The 27,363-nt window shown below is 36.1% G+C and overlaps 1 protein-coding gene and 1 pseudogene across 3 annotated transcripts; both read left to right on the top strand.

Annotated features, from left to right (window-relative positions):
* The first annotated feature begins 14,237 nt into the window (after window positions 1-14,237).
* On the top strand, window positions 14,238-18,419 carry LOC116113923 (beta-glucosidase 17-like). Of its 3 annotated transcripts, none has more exons than XM_031400077.1 (14): window positions 14,238-14,368; window positions 14,763-14,857; window positions 14,947-15,016; window positions 15,691-15,749; window positions 15,886-15,961; window positions 16,200-16,277; window positions 16,369-16,456; window positions 16,719-16,971; window positions 17,075-17,190; window positions 17,310-17,527; window positions 17,605-17,636; window positions 17,746-17,848; window positions 17,940-18,048; window positions 18,135-18,419. In XM_031400077.1, the coding sequence occupies exons 2-14, from the start codon at window positions 14,768-14,770 to the stop codon at window positions 18,349-18,351; spliced, it is 1,509 nt and encodes a 502-aa protein (XP_031255937.1). In that variant the 5' UTR covers window positions 14,238-14,368; window positions 14,763-14,767; the 3' UTR covers window positions 18,352-18,419. The 3 variants fall into 3 exon arrangements, with proteins under 3 accessions (XP_031255937.1, XP_031255936.1, XP_031255939.1); XM_031400076.1 differs by having other exon boundaries at window positions 14,643-14,857; XM_031400079.1 differs by lacking the exons at window positions 16,200-16,277; window positions 16,369-16,456 and having other exon boundaries at window positions 14,643-14,857; window positions 16,757-16,971.
* Window positions 18,420-18,620: 201 nt separating this feature from the next.
* LOC116113914 lies at window positions 18,621-27,059 on the top strand (annotated as a pseudogene).
* Window positions 27,060-27,363: the final 304 nt, after the last annotated feature.

Raw genomic sequence — 27,363 nt, 5'->3', positions numbered from 1 at the left:
AGTCAATGAGTTCATCAATGTCCATAGCATCCACATCTAAGCATTCTTCAATGGTGGTGACCTTTGACATAAACCTCCGGGGTAAAGAGCAAAGCACTTTCTTAATAAGTTCATCATTAGAATATGTTCTTCCCAAAGCAAAACACTCATTAGAAATGTTACAAACTCTACCATAAAAATCAGTGATAGTCTCATCCTTTTCCATGTTTAAATTTTCAAAATCAGTGACAAGTCTTCTAAGTCTATTTCTTTTAACAATGCTAGTTCCCCCATTCTTGACTTGAAGCGTATACCAAGCATTTTAGTAAGCTCACAATTAGCTATGACTTTCATTTGGTTCACATTAATAGCATTAAAAAGAGCATGAAGGGCTTTAGAGTTATAATTTGCCAAAGTTATCTCATCAGAAGTCCAACTAGCAACAGGTTTTGGTCTGGACACTTCATTTTCAACAACAACCAGGGCTGTCCATCCATTCACAACCGTGGACCAGACTCTTTCATCTATAAACTTAAGGAAAGCATGCATCCTAGGTCTCTATGTATAATAGTTAGGTTTTTCTAACAGAGGTTGTCTATAAGCATATCCACCTTCAGTGAAGAAACTCACGACGAAAAACAATCAGACACATGCTAACACAGCAAATGGCAGTGGACACACAGACACGCAGCAGATCTAAAACAAAAATGCAACACATATGAAATTTCTTCCAACAAGCAGACCACTCAGATGCACACAAAAACAAGTAAAATGGGTAAGGATCTACTGAAGCAACTTATTAGAAGTTGTTCTGATACCACTTGTTAGGAAGAGAGTTGGAGATTTAATTCACGTTAAAGGTACCCATTTTAAGTGCAACGAAATATTTACCAAGTAGATTAAACATTTCCAGTTTGAACATATTAAATACAAGTGCGGAAAATAAAGAACACAGTCATATACATGGTTCGGCTAAATCAACTTCTAGCCTACATCCATGGGACCTTGTCCAGATCGAAGCAATCCACTAAGTTAAAAACACACTATAAGATATAGTTCAAAGTTGATCTAAAATACAATAAAAAGAACTCCCTGTTCAACTTTACACTCAGCACCACACTCTGAATCTTTAACGTGTAGCAATTCCTTTGGATTTTCTTCACACCGGGAACACACTCGTGAACAGCTTGTAAACCACCAAGCTTCAAGCACTAACGCAACGCACCAGCATCAGCAAAGGAACTACCTTCCAAGAGCCATCTACAACATGTTTGATATGGTGAAGTTTTGGCACAAAATATGGAAATGAACCTTGAACTTTAAGAGAGAAAAATACTCTAAGAGAATTAGAATACAATGAAACAAAATGTCAAAAGGTTAGATTCATACATGCAAGAATGGGTATTATATAATAAAGGACTTCTTGCTCAACAATATAGTGCCAAGTCAGCCAACAAGGGAATTGACCATTGTTTGTACAAATAAGGAAAAATTTCCTTCTTTTTGTTTGGACCACAAAACAAATCGGGAAAAGAACTTTATTCCCTAGGGCCACTTAAGGATGTTATGACATATGTAGAAAGGTCCTAAAAAGTGAGAGACAAAAATAAACCATATTTTTTTCACTTTTTAAGACATGCAACTCGTGTTGGATTGCGAATATTTGAAGCGAGAGTGAAAGCACAAACTGGTGTGCACACACACTCTAAACGAAACAAGCCAAGACTCAAGTCTGACAATTTGTGTATACATAGAACTTATGTGCACACATACAACAAAGGAAACAAGTTGAATCATAAGATTGGCAACAAGTGTGCTCACATAACTGTTTTGCATATATACAATTCATAAGTTTGACAAATATGAATATTCCACGTATGTGAACATATCCTTAACAACTTTAGATAACCAGGAAATAGCGAGAACGTTGTTGGAAGCAATTAAAAGAAGAAGAAGATTTGTCAGAAAGGAAATGGTGGGTTTTGATTTCTCAATACTACTTGTATCAACTTAAGTATGGAACACCTCAACATAACCATATAGTGGCTACGTACTGGCTAAGGATAATTCTTTATTTTATAGTAAAGATTACATCAAATGAAACCCAAATAAGACAATCTTAGCTATCTCTACAGCTTGAAGCAAGAGAAACCCAGTAGAAACAACCACACTCAGCGCCACAATAACTATCATCCCTAACGCAAAACCTGGCCTTTTATTCATCAAATAATTCTGCAACCACCCCATTGTTTCGCAAACATCCTCATTATAATGCACATAATATGTCTTTTCCCACTGCGTCCAATTCGAAGGTGGTTCATAACAGTTTCTTCTCCTGAATGCACATTCATAGCACAATCATGTTCTCATCCACTAACCTTCCCTCATAATCTCATCCCTTCCATCCTCTACTCGCACCCATGCTTATGATATAGGGCTTCTTTGAGTTGTTCTTTCGACATGGCAACAAGGAAGAAACTCTGGGATCGTGAGATAGGGTAATGGTGGAGGATAAGAATTTGGATGCTTCCATTCTTGAAGATGGTTAGGAGCTAGCTAGCTCAAGTAACCATTATTTATAGTGGCGTAGAAACGCAGTTGCGTGGTAATTGTTAAATAATGAAACTATGTCAACAGCCAAGAGAAGATGTGGTACCATTACTGGGCATGTATTTGCACAATTGTGGTGGCTTTTCTATGACGGAAACGTGGCGGGGTGTGCTTTGTTTCTCTTTTTAAAGTTAAATTTTAGGTGGAAATTAGAAATCAATCATAAAATAAATGCCAACAAATATAAACAAAAGATTATTAATGTTTATTGGTTTCCATATTCCCATAGTGAAGATAGCCTCTCTATGTTTATAATGATCTTTCACTTTTAATTAAGCATCATTATATTTAGTTATTTTAACAATAATTAATATATCTAATTATATGATTAAAAACTTTATATCCTTAAATAGGAAATTTCTTGATAATAAATAATCAAATACGTACTTTTATTAAAAGGTCGCAACTTCTGCGAAAAGAAAGAGAATTGAGAGAGAACATTGTGGATAAATGATACATTACACTCTAAATTGCATGACTTTAGTGCACCTTGTCCAACAGCCCTAGTATCTACATCTAGTAAAACCAGTAACCCTGCTTTACTTTGGCACAAAAGAGTTGGTCACCCTCATGCTGAGGTGTTTCACAAAATCATGGAACAACTTCCCAAGTCAACCTCCACCTTTAAGAACTCCAGCATATCATCTACATTGCCTTTTTGTGATGCTTGTCACCTAGGAAAAATGCATAGGAATAATTTTCCCCTCTCTCACTCAAGAGCTACTTCTCCCTTAGAACTTGTGCACAGTGATGTTTGGGGACCAGCCCCTATAATGTCTGTTGAAGGATTTCGATATTATGTTGCATTTATAGATGACTTTAGTAGGTTTACCTGGCTCTTCCCTTTAAGGACTAAAAGTGAAGTTAGATCCACCTTTATTAGATTTCATCACTTAGTTGAGAGACAATTCAACACCAAACTTAAGTGTCTACATTCTGATCAAGGAGGAGAGTATAAAGGACTTATTTCTTATCTAACCAGTTGTGGAATTCAGTTTAGACACTCTTGTGCCTATGTGCATCAACAAAATGGTAGGAGTGAGAGAAAGCATAGACATGTGGTGGAAACTGGACTAACTTTGCTTGCTCATGCTTCAATGCCTTTGCAATATTGGTGGAATGCATTTGATACAGCAGTGTTTTTAATTAACAGAATGCCTTCTTCTGTTCTGAATTTTATTTCTCCTTATCAAATTTTATTTCATAATTCTCCTCTTTATTCTACTTTAAAAGTTTTTGGTTGCACTTGCTATCCTTATTTAAGAGATTATCATCAGCATAAGTTCAATTTTCATTCAGAAAAATGTGTTTTCTTAGGATATAGTTTGGTTCATAAAGGGTACAAATGTTTAAGTTCTAGTGGTAGAGTTTATATCACACCAAATGTTAAGTTTAATGAGCTGGAATTTCCTTTTGATGACAAGTTTAATCTATCAACCTCTACTTCCAACATTTCAGTAGAGTCTCATACTGCCACACCTATAATTAGCTTTCCTTTTGAGTCTGTTAAAACCTCAAGTTCTGCTGATACAACCTCTGCTGATGGATCTCTACCTGCCACTGTATCTTGTGGTCCTTCGAATTCCTGCTCAGCAAATGATCAGCATGATTCAACCTCAGCAGTTAAATCCTCTTCTCCTATCTCTGATGCATCTCTTGTCTCAAAATCACCTTCTTTACAGCCCTTTCTTGAAACTGATTATTTTTCCTGTTCAAACTCTCAATCTCAGTTATCAAACTCACCTCAAAATTGTCCTTTAGTTGTGGATTTTACTTCCTACTCTACCTTACCTCCTCACAACTCTACCAGTAATCAGTTCTCTTCCCACTGCCAACCTGAAACAGTTCCTAAACTGTCACAGTCTACTGCTGCCCCTCCATTAGTCAGTCACAATATCCATCCAATGACAACAAGAACCAAATCCCAGAGTCTTCCTCCACCAAAAATTGGCTTAATATCTTCCTCTACCTCTGCTGTTGTTCCTGAACCATGCTCTGTTAAAGAGGCTCTACAAAGTATTGAATGGCAAGAGGCAATGAACAATGAATTTACAGCCTTACTTAAGAACAATACCTGGTCTTTAGTGCCTTCTACTGGTGATATGAATATTGTAGGCAATAAATGGGTATTTAGAGTTAAGTATAATCAAGATGGATCTCTACAAAAGTACAAGGCTAGGTTGGTTGCTAAAGGGTTTCAGCAGACTCCAGGGCTTGATTATTTTGAAACATTCAGCCCCGTTGTTAAACCTTCCACCATTAGAATAGTTGTTACATTGGCTGTCACAAATGGGTGGGATATTCAGCAAATAGACATCAATAATGCTTTTCTGAATGGAACTCTGAATGAAACTGTATTCATGCGACAACCTGAAGGCTTTGAGCATCCTCAGTATCCTGGTTTTGTCTGTAAGTTAGAAAAATCCTTGTATGGTCTTAAACAAGCACCTAGGGCTTGGTTTGACAAGTTAAAGGAAGCTTTATTGAGTAAAGGTTTTCAAAATTCAGTGGCAGATTCTAGTTTGTTTATTTTTCAAGAAGGTGATCAAAAGACATATCTTCTTATATATGTTGATGATATCTTGATAACTGGAGGGAACACAACTTTTATCCACACTTTGATCAAAGATCTTAATGCTCAATTCTCACTTAAAACGCTTGGTTCAGTTCACTACTTTCTTGGTATAGAGGCTGTTAAAACTGATCAGGGTATGCATCTTAAACAAACTAAATATATTCTTGACTTGTTGGTGAAAACAAGAATGGCAGATGCACACCCTTGTTCTACACCATTAGCAGTAGGTACCAAGCTGTTTGCAGGTGACAGTGAATGCTTTAAGGATCCAACTTTGTATAGAAGTACAGTGGGAGCATTGCAATATCTCACACTCACCAGACCTGATATCAGTTTCATCGTTAACAAATTAAGTCAATACTTGCAAGCTCCTACAGAAATACAATGGCAAGCATGCAAAAGAGTTCTTCGATATCTCAAAGGAACTCAGAATCATGGCCTTCAGTTTAGGCCAGCAGCTTCTTTAAACGTTGAGTGTTATGCTGATGCGGATTGGGGCAGCAATCTTGATGATAGAAGGTCTACTAGTGGATATTGTATCTTCTTAGGTCCCAATCTGATTCAATGGAGCTCGAGGAAACAAAAGGTAGTTGCTTTGTCCTCCACCGAAGCTGAATATAGGGCACTAGCTCACACAGCAACTGAAGTTGCATGGTTGAAGAATATTTTTTCAGAATTAGGCCTGATTTTTCCTCAGGCACCTGTTATATGGTGTGACAATCTTAGTGCAGGGGCCTTGGCTGCCAATCCTGTATTTCATGCCAGAACTAAGCATATTGAGATTGATGCGCACTATATAAGAGATCAAGTATTGGCTAAACATTTGTTGGTTCAATACGTTCCTACAAAGTTACAAATTGCTGATATATTAACAAAGGCACTCTCTACAGTTCAGTTTCAAGAATTGAAGGAAAAACTTACTGTGATTCAGTTACCCTGTTCTAGCTAAATGCTCTACTGTATTATCTTCTGCTGAAATGTTTGATTGAAATCAGTGGTCTGCTGGAATATTTCTAAATGCAATCTGGAATTTCTAGTTTTTCTAAATGTCTGATTGAAGAAATCTGATCTGCTGCAATGATTCCTGCAGATTGTAGTTTGTATGAATTTTGAGAAGTTGATGAATTCTGCAGTTTGTTTTTTTTTTTTTTTTTTGTTTGAAAAATCTGCAGATGTGCTTCAATAGATGATGAAGTTTGCAATGTATTCTGAAGTTTGTGTGTGTTGTTCTGTTGCTTGCTGAAGATTGGTGTTTTACTGGTGTTCTTCAGTTGCAGTGACCGTTGGATGTTAAATTCTAGTGTAGTGACTGTTGGATGATGGATTCTGGTGCAATTGTTCTTGTGAATTTCACTGGTGTTAAGTTGAAGTTCTGATGCAGTTTTAATCTAGTGTAGTCCATCTAAAATGTTCTGATGCAGTTGCAGTTCATTGATTACTGCTGAATGTGTTTTAGTGAAGGAGCCGAAATGTTCTGATGCAGTTGCAGTTCTGATGCAATTGCAGTTCTGATGCAGTGTTTTGGTTCAGTTGCATTGGACAGATGTATTCTGAAGTTTGTGTGTTACTGGTGTTCAGTTGCTGAAATGTTCTGATGCAGTTGCAGTTCCTGATTACTGCTGAATGTGGTTTAGTGAAGAACTTGCTAAAAATTTGCTGCTGAATGTAGTCTGGTGAAGATTGAAGCACTGGACATTGAATGTTGGTCTCCTGATTACTGTTGAATGTGTTTTTAGTGAAGAACTTGCAAAAATTTGCTGCTGAATGTAGTCTGGTGAAGATTGAAGCACTGGACATTGAATGTTGGTCTCCTGATTACTGCTGAATGTGTTTTTAGTGAAGAACTTGCAAAAAAAATTTTTTTGTTTTTGGAGGCAATTTGTTTTGAGTGGGCATGTGGATTAAAATGCTAGGTTATGGAAACCTGGACCAGGGAGTTAGATTTGAGTGGGCATGTGGATTAAAGTGTCAGAATTCAGAAGTTAAGGGCTTAGCAAATATTTAACTAAGCAAACACAAAAACGCTGTCGTTTTGTGTTTCTCTCTTAAAGAGAACGAATATCTGTATCTATATTTCACTTTCCCCTTTGTCTCTTCACACTCTCTGAGCTACTGATTCACTTTAGTAGCAAATCCTAACTGTATTGTATTCATTCAATCAAATACACGAAATTGAAGTTTTGTTTTTCTTTTTATTTTTCTCTCAATTTACGAATTTCACTAACATGACAAGGTCACAAGAAGCAAAGAAGAATTGATGGTGATTTACAGTGTCAAAGCATTAAAAAAACAAAAAGTTGATATGACAACAATAGTACAAATTGTACAAAAATGCTGCTTGGAAAGGTAAGAACATAGGTAAACTAATATGTAAAGTCAAACTTAACATGAAGCACAGTATATCTAGTATTATTTTTATTTTATATTGTATAAACTATTAAACTCTTACATAAAAATTACTGAAACAAAAAATAATAGATAAAAATAAAATGATATTAAAATAAAAAATATATAGATAAATGATATAATAATAAAAGAATAACCAAGTGTATATATCATCACTCAATGTTAAATTTACATAAACACGGAATATTGCACANGCAAAGAACATTCAAAGCCGGATTGATAACCAACCTTCATCTAACATCCTTCTACTTCCAGCTTATTCCTTTGGTCATTCTAGGCAACTCAAGTTGAAGATTTGCATAAGGCATCATGGATGAAACAGAAATTAATTTTCAGGAGGGCTATATATATGTAAAAGAAATTATGATCATGTTGATTTGAAGAAACTCTTTTGTAAACAAGTGCTGTGCTTTATCATTTGAAATGTATATTTTATTTTGAACAGGCAGGGAAATGAAAATGACCACATGATAAGTTGAATCTATTATAACATTACTAAGAATAGAAAACAAAATAATATGTTTTTTTCAGTTTAGGAATTGAGAAAATTAACATTTCCCTTTGGAAACTAACGGTTTCGTCCCAAGAGCTGTCTTAAGGCAAAACTAACTGCATGAGATTAGTTGCTGAGACAAAAAAACACAGACTGAAGAGACTACGGTACTCCCAAATACCTTTCCAAATTAAATAAAATAGGATAATAGCTTAAGTAAACCCCATACTTTTCACAAAAACACTCACTAGTTTTGAAAATGCGAGCCTAACCCCCGTTCTGATAAGTTTTTTTTTTTTTTTTTCGTTTAATTAACTGTTTTAAAGGTTATATTGATGTTTTCAAATGTCTACAAGGGTATTATAGACTTTTTCATACCCTGAACTTCTTGACTGCCCCATTTGCTTTTAGCCCTTGACCATCGTGTATTTCAGGTCACTTTATGTTTGATGCTTGAATGATATTTCAGGGTGAGGATCAAGGGCATACAGTTTGGTCTCTTTGCTGCAGCCAATGGATTGAATCTTCTGCCTGCATTTTGCCTGTTGTATATATCTGCTGCAGGGCGATTGAGAAAGTTTTATAATCTAAGTAAGATGCCCTAACACAAAGTATGGCTGCAATATTCGAAACAATGCTTCACTCAACTGACATGTAGAATTGGGCACTTAACCTGCTTTAATTTTGTATGCTTGTATGGCGATTGATCAGTGTATGATTATGTTCAATCCCATTAGTGACGTCTAATACGTGCTATTTTGATGGCCTTTAATTTTGTGTGGTTGCATGGTAATTGAACAGTGTGTAAATAGACACTTAACCAGCTCTATCTGCTGCGCAGACCCCGCATTCAATAAGAGATGTCACTCCTGCAGTTTGCCTATTGGTATGAACCGGTGCAATGTGATTGAGAAAGTTTTGGACTGTGTCAAAGTTGTTTGCCAAAACAAAAATATAGGTAAAAAGAAAAAGTCCCTTACTGCAAGAAAATTGATCATGAGAAAAAAAAGCCTACATAAACCATGTTCTTGTCCCCTTTCAGTTTGCAAGTCCAGCAGTTTATCCAGTGTCCAGTGAGTTATACCAATACTTCTGTGATAATCATAAAAGTTCAGCGATTCACTTTCTGTACGATAAGGACTTTGTGATAAACTTAAAGTTCAATGACATATCCATATCCTTCAAGAGGAGAAAGATGGTGTCCTATTTACTCTCAATAACAGTAATGAGCTTCATGGAAATTTGAAGTTGTGTAATTTAGCTAAGTTGCATTGCGGCTTCACGCCTTCACGGAAGAGAGATTTTACTTCCCATTCTCGTGCAGCATGCGAAGGTTACAGGATAAGAAAAAGAATGCACCCAATGAACATTCAGAACAGGATGGATAAGCCTCTACTCAGACACTCTTGAACCACCATCGTTTTCTTTTCTTAGTACAACTGAGCTCAAGTTGAAAATCTGCATCGGTATATTGATTGTATATTCATACCAATTTTTTTTTTTTTTTTAATTTTGTTGGCTCAGTTTCAATTTCTTAATACATTATAATGACCCTTTTTTATAATCATTTCCATGTAAATTATTTTTTAAAGTTCTTTAAAAAAAATCATATTTATTTAATTTTGTTATGTTTGGAAAAGTAAGGTTGACGCAGAGCCCTGTCAGTATAAGTGGTCAGAGCTTAGATAAGTCTAGCAGCCATTTAGACGAAGCCACATCATATGCTGATGTAAGCAGCATACTCCTGCCGGTGCAGTAGGTGAGCGCCAGGCTGGTGAAAGGCTGGAGGCGATCCACGTGTCCAATCCTTGCAAAAATCGAGTAAATCACTTAAGCAAGTGAATAATGGGATGCAAAGAAGGATTTACACGGCAATCTGACATACTCCCTGATTTAATAATCATTACCTCAATTCATCCCACTATAAATAGAGGGTTTATCTTTCATTTGTGGGATTAGCTAATTTCTCTCTGATATAGCATATATATATTCTCTCTCTCTTGTAATCTCTCACAATTCAACTCGCTGAACGCGACCTGATCTCAAATATATTAATACAATATCAGTGGACATAGGATTCGCTTTCTTAAGTATCTGAACCACTTTAAATACCGTTCTTTATGTTTTACTCAGTTCAATACTCTCGTACACATGTATCTTCTGAATCAGCTCAGCATTTTTTTACCTGCGTTTAAGTTGGTGTCTACGCATCAACAAATGTCATTCTTTTCATCAACAATTTAATTAGTTTTATTATTTTAAAATAATAAAACTCCAATATAAAGTGATCATATCTAATATTCGAGCAACATTTAAAGTAACTTCCGAACGTGCCTTGAACAGGACTACGGAGGGTTACTATTTCTATTGCCTTTAGTTTGGAAACTTCAGTGGGTCCCATAGAATTGGAAAATACTCAGTCCGTCCTGGTTACGATGGGCGCGAAAGAGTGACATAAGACAAATCCAAATATTTACATATATTCTCTAAAGTTCCTCGTTGGGAAAATGAATCTTTTATATCCAAAGATCTATTGGTTGTTCAGTTTTGAAAGAACTTGTCTTGTAGTAGAAGAGATAATGGGTGTGTTTGGTTTAATATTTTGGATAGGATTTTAGGGATAGTATTAGGTTATTGTATAGGGGAGTATTACGAGGTAAATTTTAAAAATTTGTGAAAAAGCCCTTAAGTTTACTGATTTAACTAAAGACCCTAACATATAAAATGACAAAAACACCTCCACCACCTGCAGTGTTAGATTCCGGCCACCACCGTCAGAATCTGATCGAAAAATTTCGTTATGGCACAGACCGGTCGGATCTGTGCCGTAACACGTCGTTATGGCCTTTTTTGGCCAGATCTACGGTCTGTTATGGCCGTCGACGGCCGGAAAAGGCCAAACAAGGGCCATCTTTGGCCGTCAGCGACGGCCAAAGATATAACCGTCGTTTTCGGTCAACGACGACCATTTCTTTGGCCGTCGCTGACGGCCAGATCTGGCCTTTTTCGACCAGATCCGTGGTGGATCTGGTCGGAAAAGGCCACAGCGGTGAACTTCCGGCCATTTCTGGTCGAAAGTTAGGCCGTTGTATAGATTCTGGCTATCACCGATGGTGGTTGCCGGAATCTGACAAGTTGGGTTGATGGGGGTGTTTTTATTAATTTTTAAACTTTTTTTTAGGGGGTATTTAGTAAAATTAATAACTTTATGGGACTTCAAATAATTAAAAAATAATGTAATATTTCTAGAATAATGTGCCAAACATTATTTGGAGAATAGGATCTAAATAAGAATAAAAATATTAAGCCAAACATGCAGAATAACATTTTCATCCCTATAGTTTGGAGAAATCAACTCGGGTCCATAAAATTAGAAAGACTCTGCAGTCCTGGTGACGAGCGTCGGACGGTGAGATAGTGACGTAAGACAGATCCCTGTTGACATGTCAGAGATATTCTCCACTTACACACTCAAACATCAAATCCCAACCCAACTTTCTCTCTCTGCTCTGCTTGTTAAACTGAATAGAAAAACACTTCTATATAAGAAAAATAATCTTGCCTAAATTTTTCAATCAAGTTCTTTCATTTCTAGCCGTGTGATTGCATCGGATTTTCCACTCTCTTGATCTCCACCATTAAATCACATTTTCATCTATTAAATTTCCACTCTCTTGATCTCCTTCAAAGAACCTTGTTTTTGTGGCGGGGTTGTTAGAAAAACCAAGTGGGTTTGCTTGACATCAGGTAAAGTGTTTTGTTTTTTCTTTCTGTGTGTGTGTTTTCTATGTATGCTTAAAAGTCTTCTCTTTGTTTTTTCATTTTTGAGATAGAACATAATTGTGAATATATCAATTAAAGTTAAAATGGAAATTCTTTTCACATTCAATAAAATGTTTTGTTCATTTTTTGTCTTGTGAAAACATGTTGTCTTTATTGCACGAATGTTTATTTTAAAAAACCTTTGAGGGTTGGTTGAAATCAGTAAAGTTATGAACTTCTTTGAGTTTTTTCTTGTTATGTGTTAATATTTTATTTTCTTATGTATTGTGAAATAAAAGTCCGATTTTCTGTGTCTAAAGTTGGATGAAAATTTCTATGTTAGATGAAATGGACCGACCCTTTACGTGTTTCATTGATTCTCTGTCTTCCTCACTTTTCGTATATTATCTGCCATGAAAAGAAAAAATGAGAACTTAATCGATTTGTCTGGAAGATTAATTGATTTTGGGAGATGAAATATAAATCGTTGGACTTATACGTTATCAACCCCAGAATCTTGAGAAACTCTCCAATCCGAACAAATTGACTACCGATTCAAGGGTGTTTTTTAACCAATAAAAAAAAAACAAAAAATTCGAGGGTGTTTTGGTGATCACATCAAGTTGAGCAATCTGCCATTTTTTTTGCCAATTGTTTGCTTGATTTTCATTCTGCTCTTTTTGGACCGATGGTAGCTTTAGCTGAGTTGGTAATCACTTCGCGGTTATTATTTTTTATTTGTTGCTTCAATTGCTAATTTATGAATCATTTATGAAGAGACTCTCTATGATATAACAATTGAGAATAATGCATGATTTTAAACAGAGTAGAGAACAAGAAATGGAAAAAATCTCAAGTGGTAAATTAGGAGATGGAGGACAAAGTAGCAGCAAGCGTCCTAGGAGATCGAGGAGTGCAAGTCAACGTCGAATCAACTACCGAGAAGAAAATTCTGAGGAAGAAGAGGATCCTGCGGAAGATGAAGAAAATGCAACAGATGAACAGACAAATGAACCACAGGGATAAGAAGAAAGAGATGATATTTGTTGTGCAAGAAGTGTGGCTCAACAGGTGGGAGCAGGACGTTTCACAAATGGTCCCGTTTCTTGGATCGTGTCCGACCCTGAACTTCTTGATTGCTATTAAGCTTCGTGAAGAAGAAGAAGATGAGCCGAGAGAAGAGAGAGAGAAAGAAGAATAAACTGCTTTCTTTATTATTAGTCAACCAAAATAGAAGCAGACAAGCAGACTATATATAGTCACTATTACAATGGATTAGTTATAATATAAAATGTAATTAGTGAAGCTAACTAACTAACTAATCTGAAGATTAACAACTAATCAGTATTTACAATATTTACACACCCTAATACTCCCCCTCAAGGTGGCTGGTAAATGTCTTTTACAGCCATCTTGGACAACAAAGAAAAAAACTGAGTAGAGGGAAGGGGTTTAGTAAACAGGTCAGCCAATTGGTATTGAGAACGAATGGGCAGCAATTTGAGAACTCCTGAAGCAACTCTTTCACGAACAAAATGGCAATCTATTTCGATATGCTTAGTGCGTTCATGAAAGGTTGGATTAGAGGTAATATGTATCGCAGCTTGATTGTCACAATATAGCAAAGCAGGAGAAGCAACTGTGACTTGAAAATCTTGAAGAAGTTGCTGCAACCAGATGAGCTCACTGGCAGTAGAGGAAAGAGCTCGATACTCAGCTTCAACTGATGATCGAGAGATGGTGGTCTGCTTTTTGGCCTTCCAAGAGACTAAAGAGTCTCCAATAAAGATGCAAAAACCTGTAACGGAGCGACGAGAATCAGGACATGATCCCCAATCAGCATCAGAGAATGCTTTAAGCTGTAAGGAAGAATGAGATGAAAACAGCAACCCTTGGCCAGGACTGTTCTTGAGATAACGAAGTAGATGATGCACCGCCTTGAGATGAGGAAGGCGAGGTTGGGCCAAGAATTGAGTGAGCTTGTGAACTGCAAAAGTGATATCTGGGCGAGACAAAGTGAGGTAAAGAAGTTTCCCAANATATATATATATATATATATATACACTTTAGATGAAATGAGTATGTAAGAGTCGTATTCTATAGTCTATACCAATTTTGTACATGTGTTTTGTACAAGTGATGAGATCACTTTTCTTGCATTATAATAAAATAGAAATATACAGGAGCAAGCAATACGCATTCACTGAATTAATTATAAGAATGAAGGTGATCATAGCAATCCAAATTAGGTGACAAGTGAAACAACTATTACAGACATAACAAGTATATAAAAATTAAAACTGATGAGGAAATGAAGTCTCATATCTATAAGCTAGTATATTCTAGAGATCATCGCCTGGAGGCCCACTATATATATTATGAAAAATGTTGACGACAATTTAGTGGAGAACAGTGCTCCAATATAAAGCATACTTTTGCATTTCTCTCTCTTATGATTTCTCCTTCTTTCTAGTTCAAGGTGAAGATCAAAGGCATTCAGAATCAGTGACCTCTTAACTTGAAGCTGCGAATTGAAGGCGCAGGTATGCAAGTCTTATTATATCTCCTGTTAATTATAGTAGCCAAATTGTAATAAGAAGGTTCTACTTTTGATTCTTCTTTAATTCTTGCGTGAAAATTAATTCACTTTTGACATCTTCTTTATTATATATAGAAACTTCACCTGATGCCAATCTCTGCCATGCATGAGCGACTCCTATCCTAGCTGCTTTAATTTCTGCTAATTATTCATATATATTATAAGAAAGTTGAAGTCATTGGGATATATATTTATTCTTGTAATGTTATATATGGTAGGAAGTAATTCTGGATAAGTCTTGAGCTACCGGTCAATTTGGAAAATGGAAGTTCAAGTGCTTAAACATCCTTTTGTGTATTATCTTCTACCCTCCATATATTTATTAATATGCGTTAAAGGTGGTATGATGATACCGGCTCAGAGCTCTACTATTCTCAACCGGAGTAGCTTTCCGGCTGATTTTATATTCGGAGCTGGATCAAGTGCTTATCAGGTAGGCTATAAAATTTGTTTCTTACAAGGAAAATTATATTCATTAATTAACCTTTAATAATCTGTTTTACTTTCATCTTCTCCTTTTAGTATGAAGGAGCAGCAGAATCAGGAGGCAGGAAACCAAGCATATGGGACACATTCGCCATTAATCAGTCAGGTCTCTTATTCTTTCTTAAAACAGTGAAAATAAAAGATTAAAGAATTTGACTACTAAATCATTCGCTATCTAAACAGACTGGCTATAATCTATGGAAAGAACAAAGATATTATTTGAAAATGATGTAAGACCAATAAATAATATTGAGTATATTTGGTGACATGTATAATTTAATTTCTTATTGGACAAGTGCACATGGCGCATAAAAGATTAGGTGAGTGTAATCAATATAAGTAGAAAAAAATGAAGGTAAGGACAAGAATGCCTAGCTAATGCTAGACTGTAAGGTAAAATAGATGGAATGAACTGTAGTTTGTGAAATTTTTATCCTCAATTCAAGTAATAAGAATAATACTACATCAATATCCTTCTTTCATAAACTTTCTCTTACAATTCTAATGTAACAGTTTATAATTGGTCAGTTCATAACCGATCATACATGGGTCCTAAATGAGTTCTACTAATTAATTACAAACTGACCAATTATAAATTATTATATCAAAATTATGAAAGAAAGTTTGCAAGAGAGAGTTGTTAATGTAGTATTAGTCAAGGAATTAAGGAAACTCAACATTCTGCCTCTTTGCATTGTTTGAGAAGCAAATAATCCTAAAAAGACATAATATTACTGTTTCCCCATGATAGTTTACTCACATTCTGTCGCGCCTTGACAGAAAAAATTTTGGATCACAGTAATGGGAATGTAGCTGACAATTTTTACGAGGATTATAAGGTATGACCTCGCTATATATATGGCCGGCATTAATTTCTTTATTGATTAAAGCTAAAGAAAGATAAAAGGAATATCAATTTATAGATTATCCTTTTATTAATTAATTGAAAATATATTTGCAAATATTATATTATAGGAGGACATTGCTTTGATGAAGGAAGTTGGTCTGGACTCTTTCAGATTCTCCTTATCATGGTCCAGAATTTTACCTCGTAAGATGATTTCTTCAAACAATAGTTGCTTTATCATGGTCTTATATATTAATTATAATCTACGAATTAATTGAATAATTTCTTAGTTTATCTGTTATCCTTGGCAAAAGAAACATTATCAGATCAATAAATTTTATATATATAATCACAACCGGTAAATTAAATTACTTCGTTTTTCCAAGTGCATGCTGCCTATATATATACATATATGATATTGTCATCGGAACTTTGTATGTAGAGGGAAAAATTGATGGGGGAGTCAACCAGCAAGGTGTTGATTTCTACAATGATCTCATCAACGACCTCATATCAAATGGTCAAGTTCCATTAGCCTTCCCTTCATCTCACCCCTCATTAGTTTGCTTTCACATGTGCCCTCAGTATCTAATCAAAACTATATTATTTAGGCTTAAAGCCCTTTGTGACTTTATTCCATTGGGATCTTCCACAAGCTCTCCAGGATGAGTATGGTGGATTCTTGAGCTCTGAAGTTGTGTAAGCTAACTTGTCACTAGTTAATATTTTCGTTTTGTCCCTATTTTTTTTTTTTTTTTTTTTTTTTGGGACATTTTTTAATAAGATGGGTGCATGTGTGTGCTAGTTCAATCACATAACGTTAAAACAACCCGTGTAATCTATATGCACATCGTAATTGAATGGACGTATATTCATATATCCATTTCGTCGAAGAAACGTTTCTCTTTTTTTAGTACTATTATTTTACCTTGTTATTCACAATCAATTAATTCTTTATTAGGGATGATTACGCTGATTATGTGGATTTTTGCTTCAAAGCATTTGGAGATAGAGTAAAGCACTGGGTCACTGTGAACGAGCCGAATCTCTTTAGTATGACGGGGTATGCAACTGGTACAGATGCACCTGGTCGATGTTCAAACTATATTGGCAGCTGCCCAGAAGGGAACTCCGGTACTGAACCTTATCTGGTGGCTCATCACCTCCTTCTATGTCACGCAACTGCGGTCAAATTGTATAAAAAAAACTACCAGGTTTGTTTTAATTATTAACAAATACATGAATCCGTATATATACACATAATCAGAATGAAAATATCAGGGATGAAATGAACAAAATATATGTAATGTTTTGCAGGCAAGTCAGCAGGGCGCGATTGGGATTACAGTTTATACATGGTGGACAGTGCCTAAATTCCAAACAATTTCTTGTAAGAAGGCTGCCTCTAGATCTTTTGACTTTTTGATTGGATGGTGAGTTTGATGACCTCAAGTTTCCTCTAGGCCTTAATTTTATCAAGTGAACAACATTACTTTGCATGTATGACTGATGATTATGAAGATTATACTAACTATATGCTAATTAAATGCAGGTTTCTTCATCCAATCGCTTACGGCACTTATCCCGAGTGTATGCAAGTTTTGGCAGGCGATCGACTGCCCAAATTCACAAATTCAGAGTCTGAGCTGGTGAGAGGCTCCATTGATTTTGTTGGAGTAAATTACTATACATCATATTATGGAGAAGATTTAACATCCTATAATAGCAGCGAGCTAAGTTATACCACGGACAGCCGAGTTAATCTCACCCGTAAGACAAAAACTATGAAGATTTTGCATCTTTTTTATCATACATTCATTAATGCTACATGTAATTTGCTGTCACAGACGAGAAAAATGGGATTCCCCTTGGTGAACCGGTAAAATTCTGTGTTTCTGTCTCTCTCTGTCTCACACACAACACATCATTGTTCAAGATAATGGTGTAATGTTCAATTATAAACATCAAAGATGTGGTTAATTTTGCAGACTTCTAGCAGCTGGCTTTATATTTACCCAGAGGGTATACGAAGAGTCTTGCTACATATAAAGAAAAAATACAACCCTCCTTATATTTACATTACTGAGAATGGTAAAATTATTCTACTACTTATACGAGTATTTATTAAAATGTTGCCTCTTTGCTCATGCTGTGTATTACTATAATTTGCTTATGTTTTCAGGATTGGCTGATGCAAATAGCAGTTCATGGACAGTTAACAAAGCCACTAATGATATTTTGAGGATAAAATACCATCGTCTACATCTTTCATCTCTCTTAAAAGCCATCGAGTGAGCACACTGGCCTGTTCATTTAATTAATTGGAGCAGATACTGATTAGTGATAGTTGATATGACTTTGGCTTACATAAATGCAGGGATGGAGTTGATGTGAGAGGATATTATGTATGGTCGTTTCTGGATAACTTCGAGTGGGATTCTGGTTATACTTATCGGTTTGGGATCACTTATGTTGACTTCAAAAACGGATTGAAAAGATACCTCAAAAACTCTGGTTTATGGTTCAAAAACTTTCTTCAGAAGGAAGCTAACGTTTCCACCGCTGCTGCTTCTTTATTGTACTCCGATCAGTGATGTTCCATGATCTTAATTGTAAATTTCATGAGAATGAATTGAATGAAACACAATGATATGAATAATCAATACATGCATATATTGATTTTAGATTATTTAAACATGTCTGTTATTAGATGAGCTGTGCAGCTACTTAAGTAAGAATTTGACTGTTAGTTTGAACACCAAAATGATTACCATGGCCAATTCTTTTGAACAAAAATGATCTTACTGGAAACTAGACAGCATGCATGTGTCTCAGAGAATACATGAATAATAGAAAATTGTATAGAGAAAAGTGATATGATATCTGGATTCTGGAGTTTCCCATTGGGAACTTTTTTTGTCCGTGAATGGACCATAGTCAGGATTTTTATTATGGGAAAGTAGGATTAAGATTTATTATTGTAGCAAATTAAGTTGCATCCATCGATATGAATATCAAATATCGAGGACTCATCCTCCTTCTTACCCTTAATTATTTCTGGGGTTGCACTGGAACTGGAAGCTTAAACCGGAGTAGCTTTCCAGAAGGTTTCATATTTGGTATAGCATCGAGCGGGCACCACGTATGCTCAGTTTTAATTTGCTAATGACAGACATTATTAGTTCAAAACAACTTAGCTATTTGTACTAAATTACATTTTGTGTTTGTTTTGAACCCTTTTGATCAGTTTGAAGGAGCAGCTTATATAGATGGCAAACGACCAAGCATGTGGGATACTTTCACTAGAATACGTCCAGGTTTAATCTCTCTCACAAAATTATGCGAAATATGTAGATTTTAGTCCATATTGCTCAGAGATCTTTCTCTTTCTTAGTATTCATGTCTTAAACGCACCAATGGACATTCAGAAACTTGATTTGATCGTGCAAATGCCAAGAAATTATCAAGTTTTCTTATCTGTTCACAATTTTTTGCTATCGTATCTCTATACATGTATGTGAAAATTCTTTGCCATGCGGTTGTTTTTGTCTCTTTTGAATAACTTGTTGGCTTATTAAGCAAACCTTTCTATTAAGCTCGAGAAGAAGAAGAAGAAGAAGAGCTGTGAAGAAGAGAGAGAAGGAAGAATAAACTGCTTTCTTTATCTTGAGAATAACAGAATAGAAGCAGGCTATATATATAGTCACTATTACAATGAATTAATTATAACATAAAGTGTAATTAGTGAAGCTAACTAACTAACTAATCTGTAACTAATCTAAAGATTAACAACTAATCAGTATTTACAATATTTACACATCCTAATACTCCCCCTCAAGGTGGCTAGTAAATGTCTTTTACAGCCATCTTGGACAACAAAGAAAAAAACTGAGCAGAGGGAAGGGGTTTAGTAAACAGGTCAGCCAATTGGTATTGAGATCGAATGGGCAGCAATTTGAGAATTCCCGAAGCAACTCTTTTACAAACACAACGGCAATCTATCTCGATATGCTTAGTGCGTTCATGAAAGGTTGGATTAGAGGCAATATGTATTGTAGCTTGATTGTCACAATATAGCAAAGCAGGAGAATCAACTATGACTTGAAAATCTTGAAGAAGTTGCTGCAACCAGATAAGCTCACTGGCAGTAGAGGAAAGAGTCTATACTCAGCTTTAGTTGAGAATCGAGAGATGGTGGTCTGCTTTTTGGCCTTCCAAGAGACTAAAGAGTCTCCAATAAAGATACAAAAACCTGTAACGGAGCGTCGAGAATTAGGACATGATCCCCAATCAGCATCAGAGAATGCTTTAAGCTGTAAGGAAGAATTAGATGAAAACAGCAACCCTTGACCAGGACTGTTCTTGAGATAACGAAGTAGATGATGCACCGCCTTGAGATGAGGAAGGCGAGGTTGGGCTAAGAATTGAGTGAGCTTGTGAACTGCAAAAGTGATATATGGGCGAGACAAAGTGAGGTAAAGAAGTTTCCCAACAAGCCGTCGATAGTGTGTTATTTCAGGAAGCAATTCACCTTCAGTAGTAGTCAAACTGAGTTTTGGATCCATGGGAACAGCAGTGGGTTTACAAGCTAAGTAACATGAGTCCTCAAGCAATTGTAAGGTGTAATGATGTTGACAAAGTGCAATACCCTGTTTGGACTTAGCAATCTCAAGACCAAGGAAGTGCTTGAGACAACCAAGATCCTTTAGCTTAAACTGTGTATGCAGAAACTGTTTGAGCTCATCAATAGCTTAAGATAAGGGCTAGTAAGGATGATATCATCCACATAAACTAGAAGAGCAATAAACAAGGATCTATGACTCTTTGTGAAGAGAGAATAATTAGATTTGGATTGAAGAAAGCCAAACTTGATCAAGGCTTGAGAAAATTTTGAATACCATTGTCTCGAAGCTTGCTTGAGACCATAAATTGACTTGTGAAGCTTGCATACTAGTTTGCCTTGAGATGGAGAAGACTTCCCCCTGTCTAGGATAGCCTAGAGGGAGATCCATATAGACTTCCTCAAAAAGATCGCCATTTAAAAAGGCATTATTGACATCGAGTTGAGCTAGATGCCAATTATGTGAGGCAACAAGGGCAAGAAGAACCTTTATAGTCACTAATTTTGCTACTGGAGAAAAAGTGTCAATAAAGTCCAAACCTTCTTGTTGTGTATAGCCTTTAGCTACCAAACGAGCCTTATGTCGCTCAATAGATCCATCCGATTTAATCTTGATCTTATAAATCCATTTGCATCCAATGGTATGTTTGTCATGAGGAAGAGAAGTGACGGTCCGGGTGTTATTTTCCTACATAGCTTTTAACTCTTCATGCATAGCCAATCTCCATTACGGAAATTTCATGGCTTAGTGATAGTATTGAGGCTCAACCTGAGAAGATACACTGAGTACAAACTGCTTGTGGAAATCTGAAAGGTCATGATAAGATATATAGTTAGAGATTGGATAATATGCAAAAGTGAAAGCAGAAGTAAAAGAACCAGCAAGTAAATTGCAATGGTAATCCTTCAAGTAATGAGGTTGATGAATCATCCTGGTAGATTTGCGAAGAACAACACCAGCAGATGAAGAATGAGTAGTTGTTGGAATATCATTTTTTGGAATATTGGCTGTTGAAGTAGAAGTATCACTAGAGGGAACAAGTGGATCATGAACAGGTGAAGAAGCAAGATCTGGAATAAAAGGAGCCTGTAATGAAGAATGTGGCAGAACTAAATCTGGAAACAGATCGGTAACCTGATCAAAACTAGTAACAGCATGAAAAGGAAACACTTCCTCATGAAACACTACATCTCGTGAAAGAAACAGTTGTTTGGTTTCCACATCATAGAACTTATAACCTTTCACACTAGGCGGATAACCAAGGAAAGCACAAACTCGAGCACGAGGTTGGAACTTGTTTCGATGAGCAGCTAAGGTGGAAACAAATGCTAAAAAGCCAAAGACTCGAAAAACAGTGTAATCAGGAGCTGTTTTGTATAGCAAATGAAAAGTGTGTTGTGCCTCAATAGTGGGGAAGGAGTTATGTTAATCAAGAAGGTCGCCGTAAGAACACAAAATGTCCAAAAAGAAACTGGAATCCTGGATTGAAAAAACAATGACTGAGCCACATTCAATAAGTGCTGATGTTTTCACTCCACAACTGAGTTTTGTTGAGGCCTTTCAACACATGAAAACTATTGCAAAACGCACTTCTCTTGAAAAACTTAGCAAAAGATAACTCAGGTGCATTATCAGATCGAAATACCTTGATTTTGGCATTAAACTAAGTTGAAACCATGTTAAAAAACTTTGGTATCACAGAGACAGCATCAGACTTATTCTTCAACAAATAAACCCAAGTGAAACAAGTGCAATCATCAACAAGAGTCAAGAAAAACGGATGACCAGTATAAGAAACAGTTGGATATGCCCCCCAAATATCACAGTGCATAAGATCAAAAGGAAATTTGGACAAATGATTATTAGATTCAAAAGGCAGCCTTCTTTGCTTAGCAAGAGGGCAAATATAACAAGGATCCAACTAGGCATGGCAATGGGGCGGGGCGGGGCAGGGATCTCATTCACCGTACCCATCCCCACCCTCAAAATCATTCCCCACCCCCGCCCCATCCCCGTTACGGGGATGACAGGAATTCCCCTTCCCCGCCCCAAAGGGGAATGTTAGAGGCCTGTCCCTATCCCGCTAATTTTATATAAACATAAATTAATTTGAGCATTACCAAACACAATAGTTAATTCTTTTCTATATGACAAACACTTAAATTAATCGTTTAAACATAATTAATTATACATAAATATGGGTCAGGGTTTGTTTTTGTTCAATTGTTTAGGGTGAGGGAAATTAGGAAAATATGGGTTTATATAGATAGGATAATTGTGTAATTAGGTGAAATATAAAGATATTAGTGAAAAGTATATATATATATACATTTTTTTTATTTTATATATTATATACGGGGCGGGCCGGGGGAAAGGCATCATCCACCCCTGCCCCATCCCCGAGGACGGGGATTAAAACACCCCCCACCCCCGCTCCTATCCCCAAAAAAATCGGGGCTTCCCCGCCCCATATGGGGCCGGGCGGGACGGGTCCCCGAAATCCCAGGGAACATTGCCATGCCTAGATCCAACTTATGTAATCTAGTTACATCACATTTCAACTGATCTTTCAAAGAATCAAGTCTCTTAAAAGAAATATGTCCTAATCTGTTATGCCAAATATGAGCAAAAACATTATTGACAAAAGCATTGGAAATAGAATTCAAACAATGAACATTAAGAACATAGAGATCTTGAACTTTGTCACCCCTGCCAATCATCCTCTTGGTGGATAGATCCTGGATAACAAAGCAATCAGGGAGGAAACTCACTATAAAGGCAGATCCAATTACTAAAGCACTAACTAAGATCAAGTTGAATTTGAATTGAGGAACAAACAGTACATCCTTCCGCACAAGGTCAGAATGCAATTTAACATCACTAGCAAAATGAACCAAAATCTAAGAATGATTTGGCAAAGTAACTGTTGTGTGATGAATAGAATGCAGGGAAACAAAAGCACTGGCTTGTGAACAAATATGTCGAGTAGCTCCTAAGTCTACAATCCATAATTGATTGGATGAAAATAAAGGACTCAGAGAGACAGAGAAGCAAATACCTGAGAGACAGTTGGTTTGAGTAGGATTAGGAGCATTTGTGACCTCTGCTGAGCTACTCAAATGTGTAGAAAGCATGGACATTAGCTGCTGATATTGATTGGAGTTCAGATTCTGTACAAAACCTCCAAAAGAATTAGAGTGATCTGATCTATTATCAGTAGTAGAAACTTGATGAGCAGCAACATTATAATTGTTGTTGGATCTGAATTTATATCCAAGAGGATATCCATGGATCTTGTAGCAACGATCCACAGTATGTCCAAGAATCTTGCAATGCGTGCAATAAGGCCAATCTTTTTTCTGATTCTTGGGAGCACTGGAATTAGAATTCTGAGAATTTAGAGAACTAGAACCACCAGACTTAGCAACATTTGTTTTAACAGCAAACGCCATTGTGCCAGTAGAATTATCAAAGGAAGGATTAGTCCTCCTTTGTTGTTCCTCTTGAACAATAAGAGAGAAAACACGATTGATAGGAGGCATCAGATCCATGAGAAGCAACTGACCACAAACTTGAGAGAAAGAATCATCAAGTCCCATTAAGAAGGACATTATGTACTCCGTTTGGTGATGATTGTTAAGATTTTTAACTCCATCACAAGTGCACTTTCCACAAGAACAATTAGGCCGGTAATTACTCAGTTCTTCCCATATAGTTTTCAGCTTTGTGAAGTAAATGCTAACAGAGCGTTGTTCTTGACGCAGATTCATCAATTCACGTTTAAGGTGAAAAATTTTAGGTATGTTCCTCTGTTGAAAACGATCCCTAAGGTCTAACCAAATCTCTCGGGCAAAAGAAGCAAAAATAATACTAGCAGAAATTTCCTTTGAAACCGAATTTAAGATCCAAGATATAAAAATATTATTATTGCGAATCCAGGAATTGAGTAGATTATTGTCAGTACCTTTAGGTTCAGAAATAGAACCATCAACAAATCCCAATTCGTTCTTCACATATAGGGCAATTAGCATCGCGCGACTCCAGCTGGTGTAATTCTCATCACTGAGCTATTGCGAGACAAGCACTTGCCCTGGGCTGTCAAAATGTTGAAGATAGTAAGGATTCGAAGGTTCATCAATGGCAGAATGATTCGAATTGGTAGGCTCTTCAGAATTGGAATCATCAGCATTCGAGGACAGAGTGGCCATATTGAATAAGACAAGAACAATCAACGTAGAAAGAAAAAGAAACAAGCAAATTTGCAGCGGATCAAATACGCTCTGATACCATATTAAGGTCGAGAAGAAGAAGAAGAAGAGCTGTGGAGAAGATAGAGAAGGAAGAATAAACTGCTTTCTTTATCTTGAGAATAACAAAATAGAAGCAGGCTGTATATATAGCCACTATTACAATGAATTAATTATAACATAAAGTGTAATTAGTGAAGCTAACTAACTAACTAATCTGTAACTAATATGAAGATTAACAACTAATCAGTATTTACAATATTTACACATCCTAATACTTTCTAATCCCAGGTGCCAGAATCAACTTATTTCAGTTTGATTATATGTTTTTACTTTGTGATTTTTCGGGTTGATTATGTAACTGGTTGGTTACTGAGTCGCTGTTCTTAAGAAATCGATTTAATAATTTTGTGGCAGATAACATTAGGGATCATAGTAACTAGACTTTGGCAGAGGACTTTTATCACCATTTTAAGGTACGATTGTTCTGTTTCAGTCTGTATTAGAACACAACTATTCTCTTCTGGAACATATTCAAAGAGAATAAAACAATTCCCAGGAAGATGTAGCACGGTTGAAGGAACTGGGACTGGACTCATTCAGATTCTAAATCTCATGGTCCAGAATATTACCTAGTAAGAATCTTATGGTCAATTGGCAACTGTGATTGAAATTCTGTTTGTTCTTAAGAGGGAAAGATCAGTGGGGGAGTAAATCAAAAAGGTGTCGACTTCTACAACAATCTCATTGATGAGCTTTTCTCAAATGGTGAAAAGTTTGAAACCACCCTCTTGTATACACAGATGTGATCTCTGATTGCTCATACAGTTAAATGTTAATGATTTATTTGTTGTTTTTAGGTATTAAGCCATTAGTGACGTTAATACATTATGATCCTCCACAAGCTTTAGAAGATGAATACACTGGATTCTTGAGCCCTGAAATAGTGTAAGTCACACAAAATTAGATTAGAACAACACTAAAAAATTTCTGAAATATATGTAGAAATGATTTCCGCGACTATGCAGACTTATGCTTCAAGGAATTTGGTGATCGAGTTAAGAATTGGGTGACATAAATGAACCAAATTTGTTTAGTTCTAAAGGATATGCATCATGTACCGGACCACCTTGTCGCTGTTCGAGCTATATAGATGAAGATAGCAAGGTTGGGAACCCGGCCACAGAACCGTATGTTGCAGTCCACAATCTACTTCTTTGTCACGCCGCAGCTGTAAAGCTTTACAGAGAAACTTACCAAGTTAATTTACATGCATACCATTCAAACATAGTGCAAACGTCCAATCAAGTTTCACTGAAATTTCATGACAATAATAAACCAAACAAATTAATGGATGTGAGAACTTGGATTCTGATTGAATACTCTGTATATTCAAAAAGGAAAAATTGGGATAACAGTGCTTACAGAGTGGATGGTGCCTAAATCTAGAACAAATAAGTGTCGCAGGGCTGCTTCCAGAGCTCTACATTTGAGGTTTGGATGGTGAGTTTTGTGATGATCATTTATGAGAACTTTGTTCTATGAGCACCACTAAGATAGTCAGTGAGGAAACGAAAATGCTTGAAGGGTCCTTCGATTTCCTGGGAATAAATTTCCTGGGAATAAATTACTATCATGGATATTATGCAGAAGACTCTTCATATTCTAGCAATGTCAACTTAAGTTACACAACTGACACCAAATTTAATCTCACTTGTAAGCTCCATTACCATTAAACCCATCACCCTAAATTGTACTTTTTAACGGTAAAATTTAAAATTGAAACCTAAAATACAGTAAATTATGAGCAAGTAAATTAGCTAATGTTAGGTCGATAGAGACTTTCACCCTCAAAAAGGACTACAATTTTAATATACTTAACGGCCATATAATTTCTTTCCTTAGGGTATAAAGATGGGATTCCCATTGGCGAACCGGTAAGCTGTCTTTCCCTATCTATAGATAATCCAAATTTAATTTTCCATTAACAAAGCAAATATCAGGTCATTAATTGGTAATTTTTAAATGTTTTTTCAGACTTCCTTTGAAGGGTATTCCTTCTATCCCAAGGCAATTTAAGATCTATTGCTATATGTAAAAAGGAAATACAACAATCCCCCTGTTTACATCACTGAAAATGGTGAGACAAATCCTTGTATTTACATTACTAGCTTCTCAAATCTTTGAATATAAGCTCTATCTCTTGTTTAATCTTTCAGAAAAGGTGTTGATTTGAGAGGATACTATGCGTGGTCATTACTCGATAACTCCGAATGGGAATTAGGCTACACTATTCAATACGGCATATCCTATGTGGATTTCACAAATGGGTTACAAAGATATCTCAAAAACTCAGCCTTATGGTTCAAAACCTTCCTTCAAAAGGCAGATGCCACCATTTATCAGCCTTCTTATTTGTTGTATTCTCAATAATTCAATTTAACAATGGTAGCATTGCATATGAAGATGAAGGACAAAAGCTATCCACATCTCTTTAAAGATAAAGTAACGCTACAAATTTAAATGCACATGGGAGGGAGACAATACTCACATGAAAGAAACATGGGCATTGCTTCCTCAATTTAAAACACTCTGTGTTTTGGTTTTTTTATGTTGTAGTTCTCTTTTCTTATTCTCTTAGTCAAAATTACTTTATGATCATCTGACACTACTCTAGCTCCTTATTCAATAATTGTATTTCACTACTTCATGTGAGCCATTAATTGAGAGGCCCCCT

Source organism: Pistacia vera, unplaced genomic scaffold (genome assembly GCF_008641045.1).
Source record: "Pistacia vera cultivar Batoury unplaced genomic scaffold, PisVer_v2 Contig692, whole genome shotgun sequence".
Classification (NCBI taxonomy): domain Eukaryota; kingdom Viridiplantae; phylum Streptophyta; class Magnoliopsida; order Sapindales; family Anacardiaceae; genus Pistacia; species Pistacia vera.
This window is presented reverse-complemented; position numbering and strand designations above follow the sequence as displayed.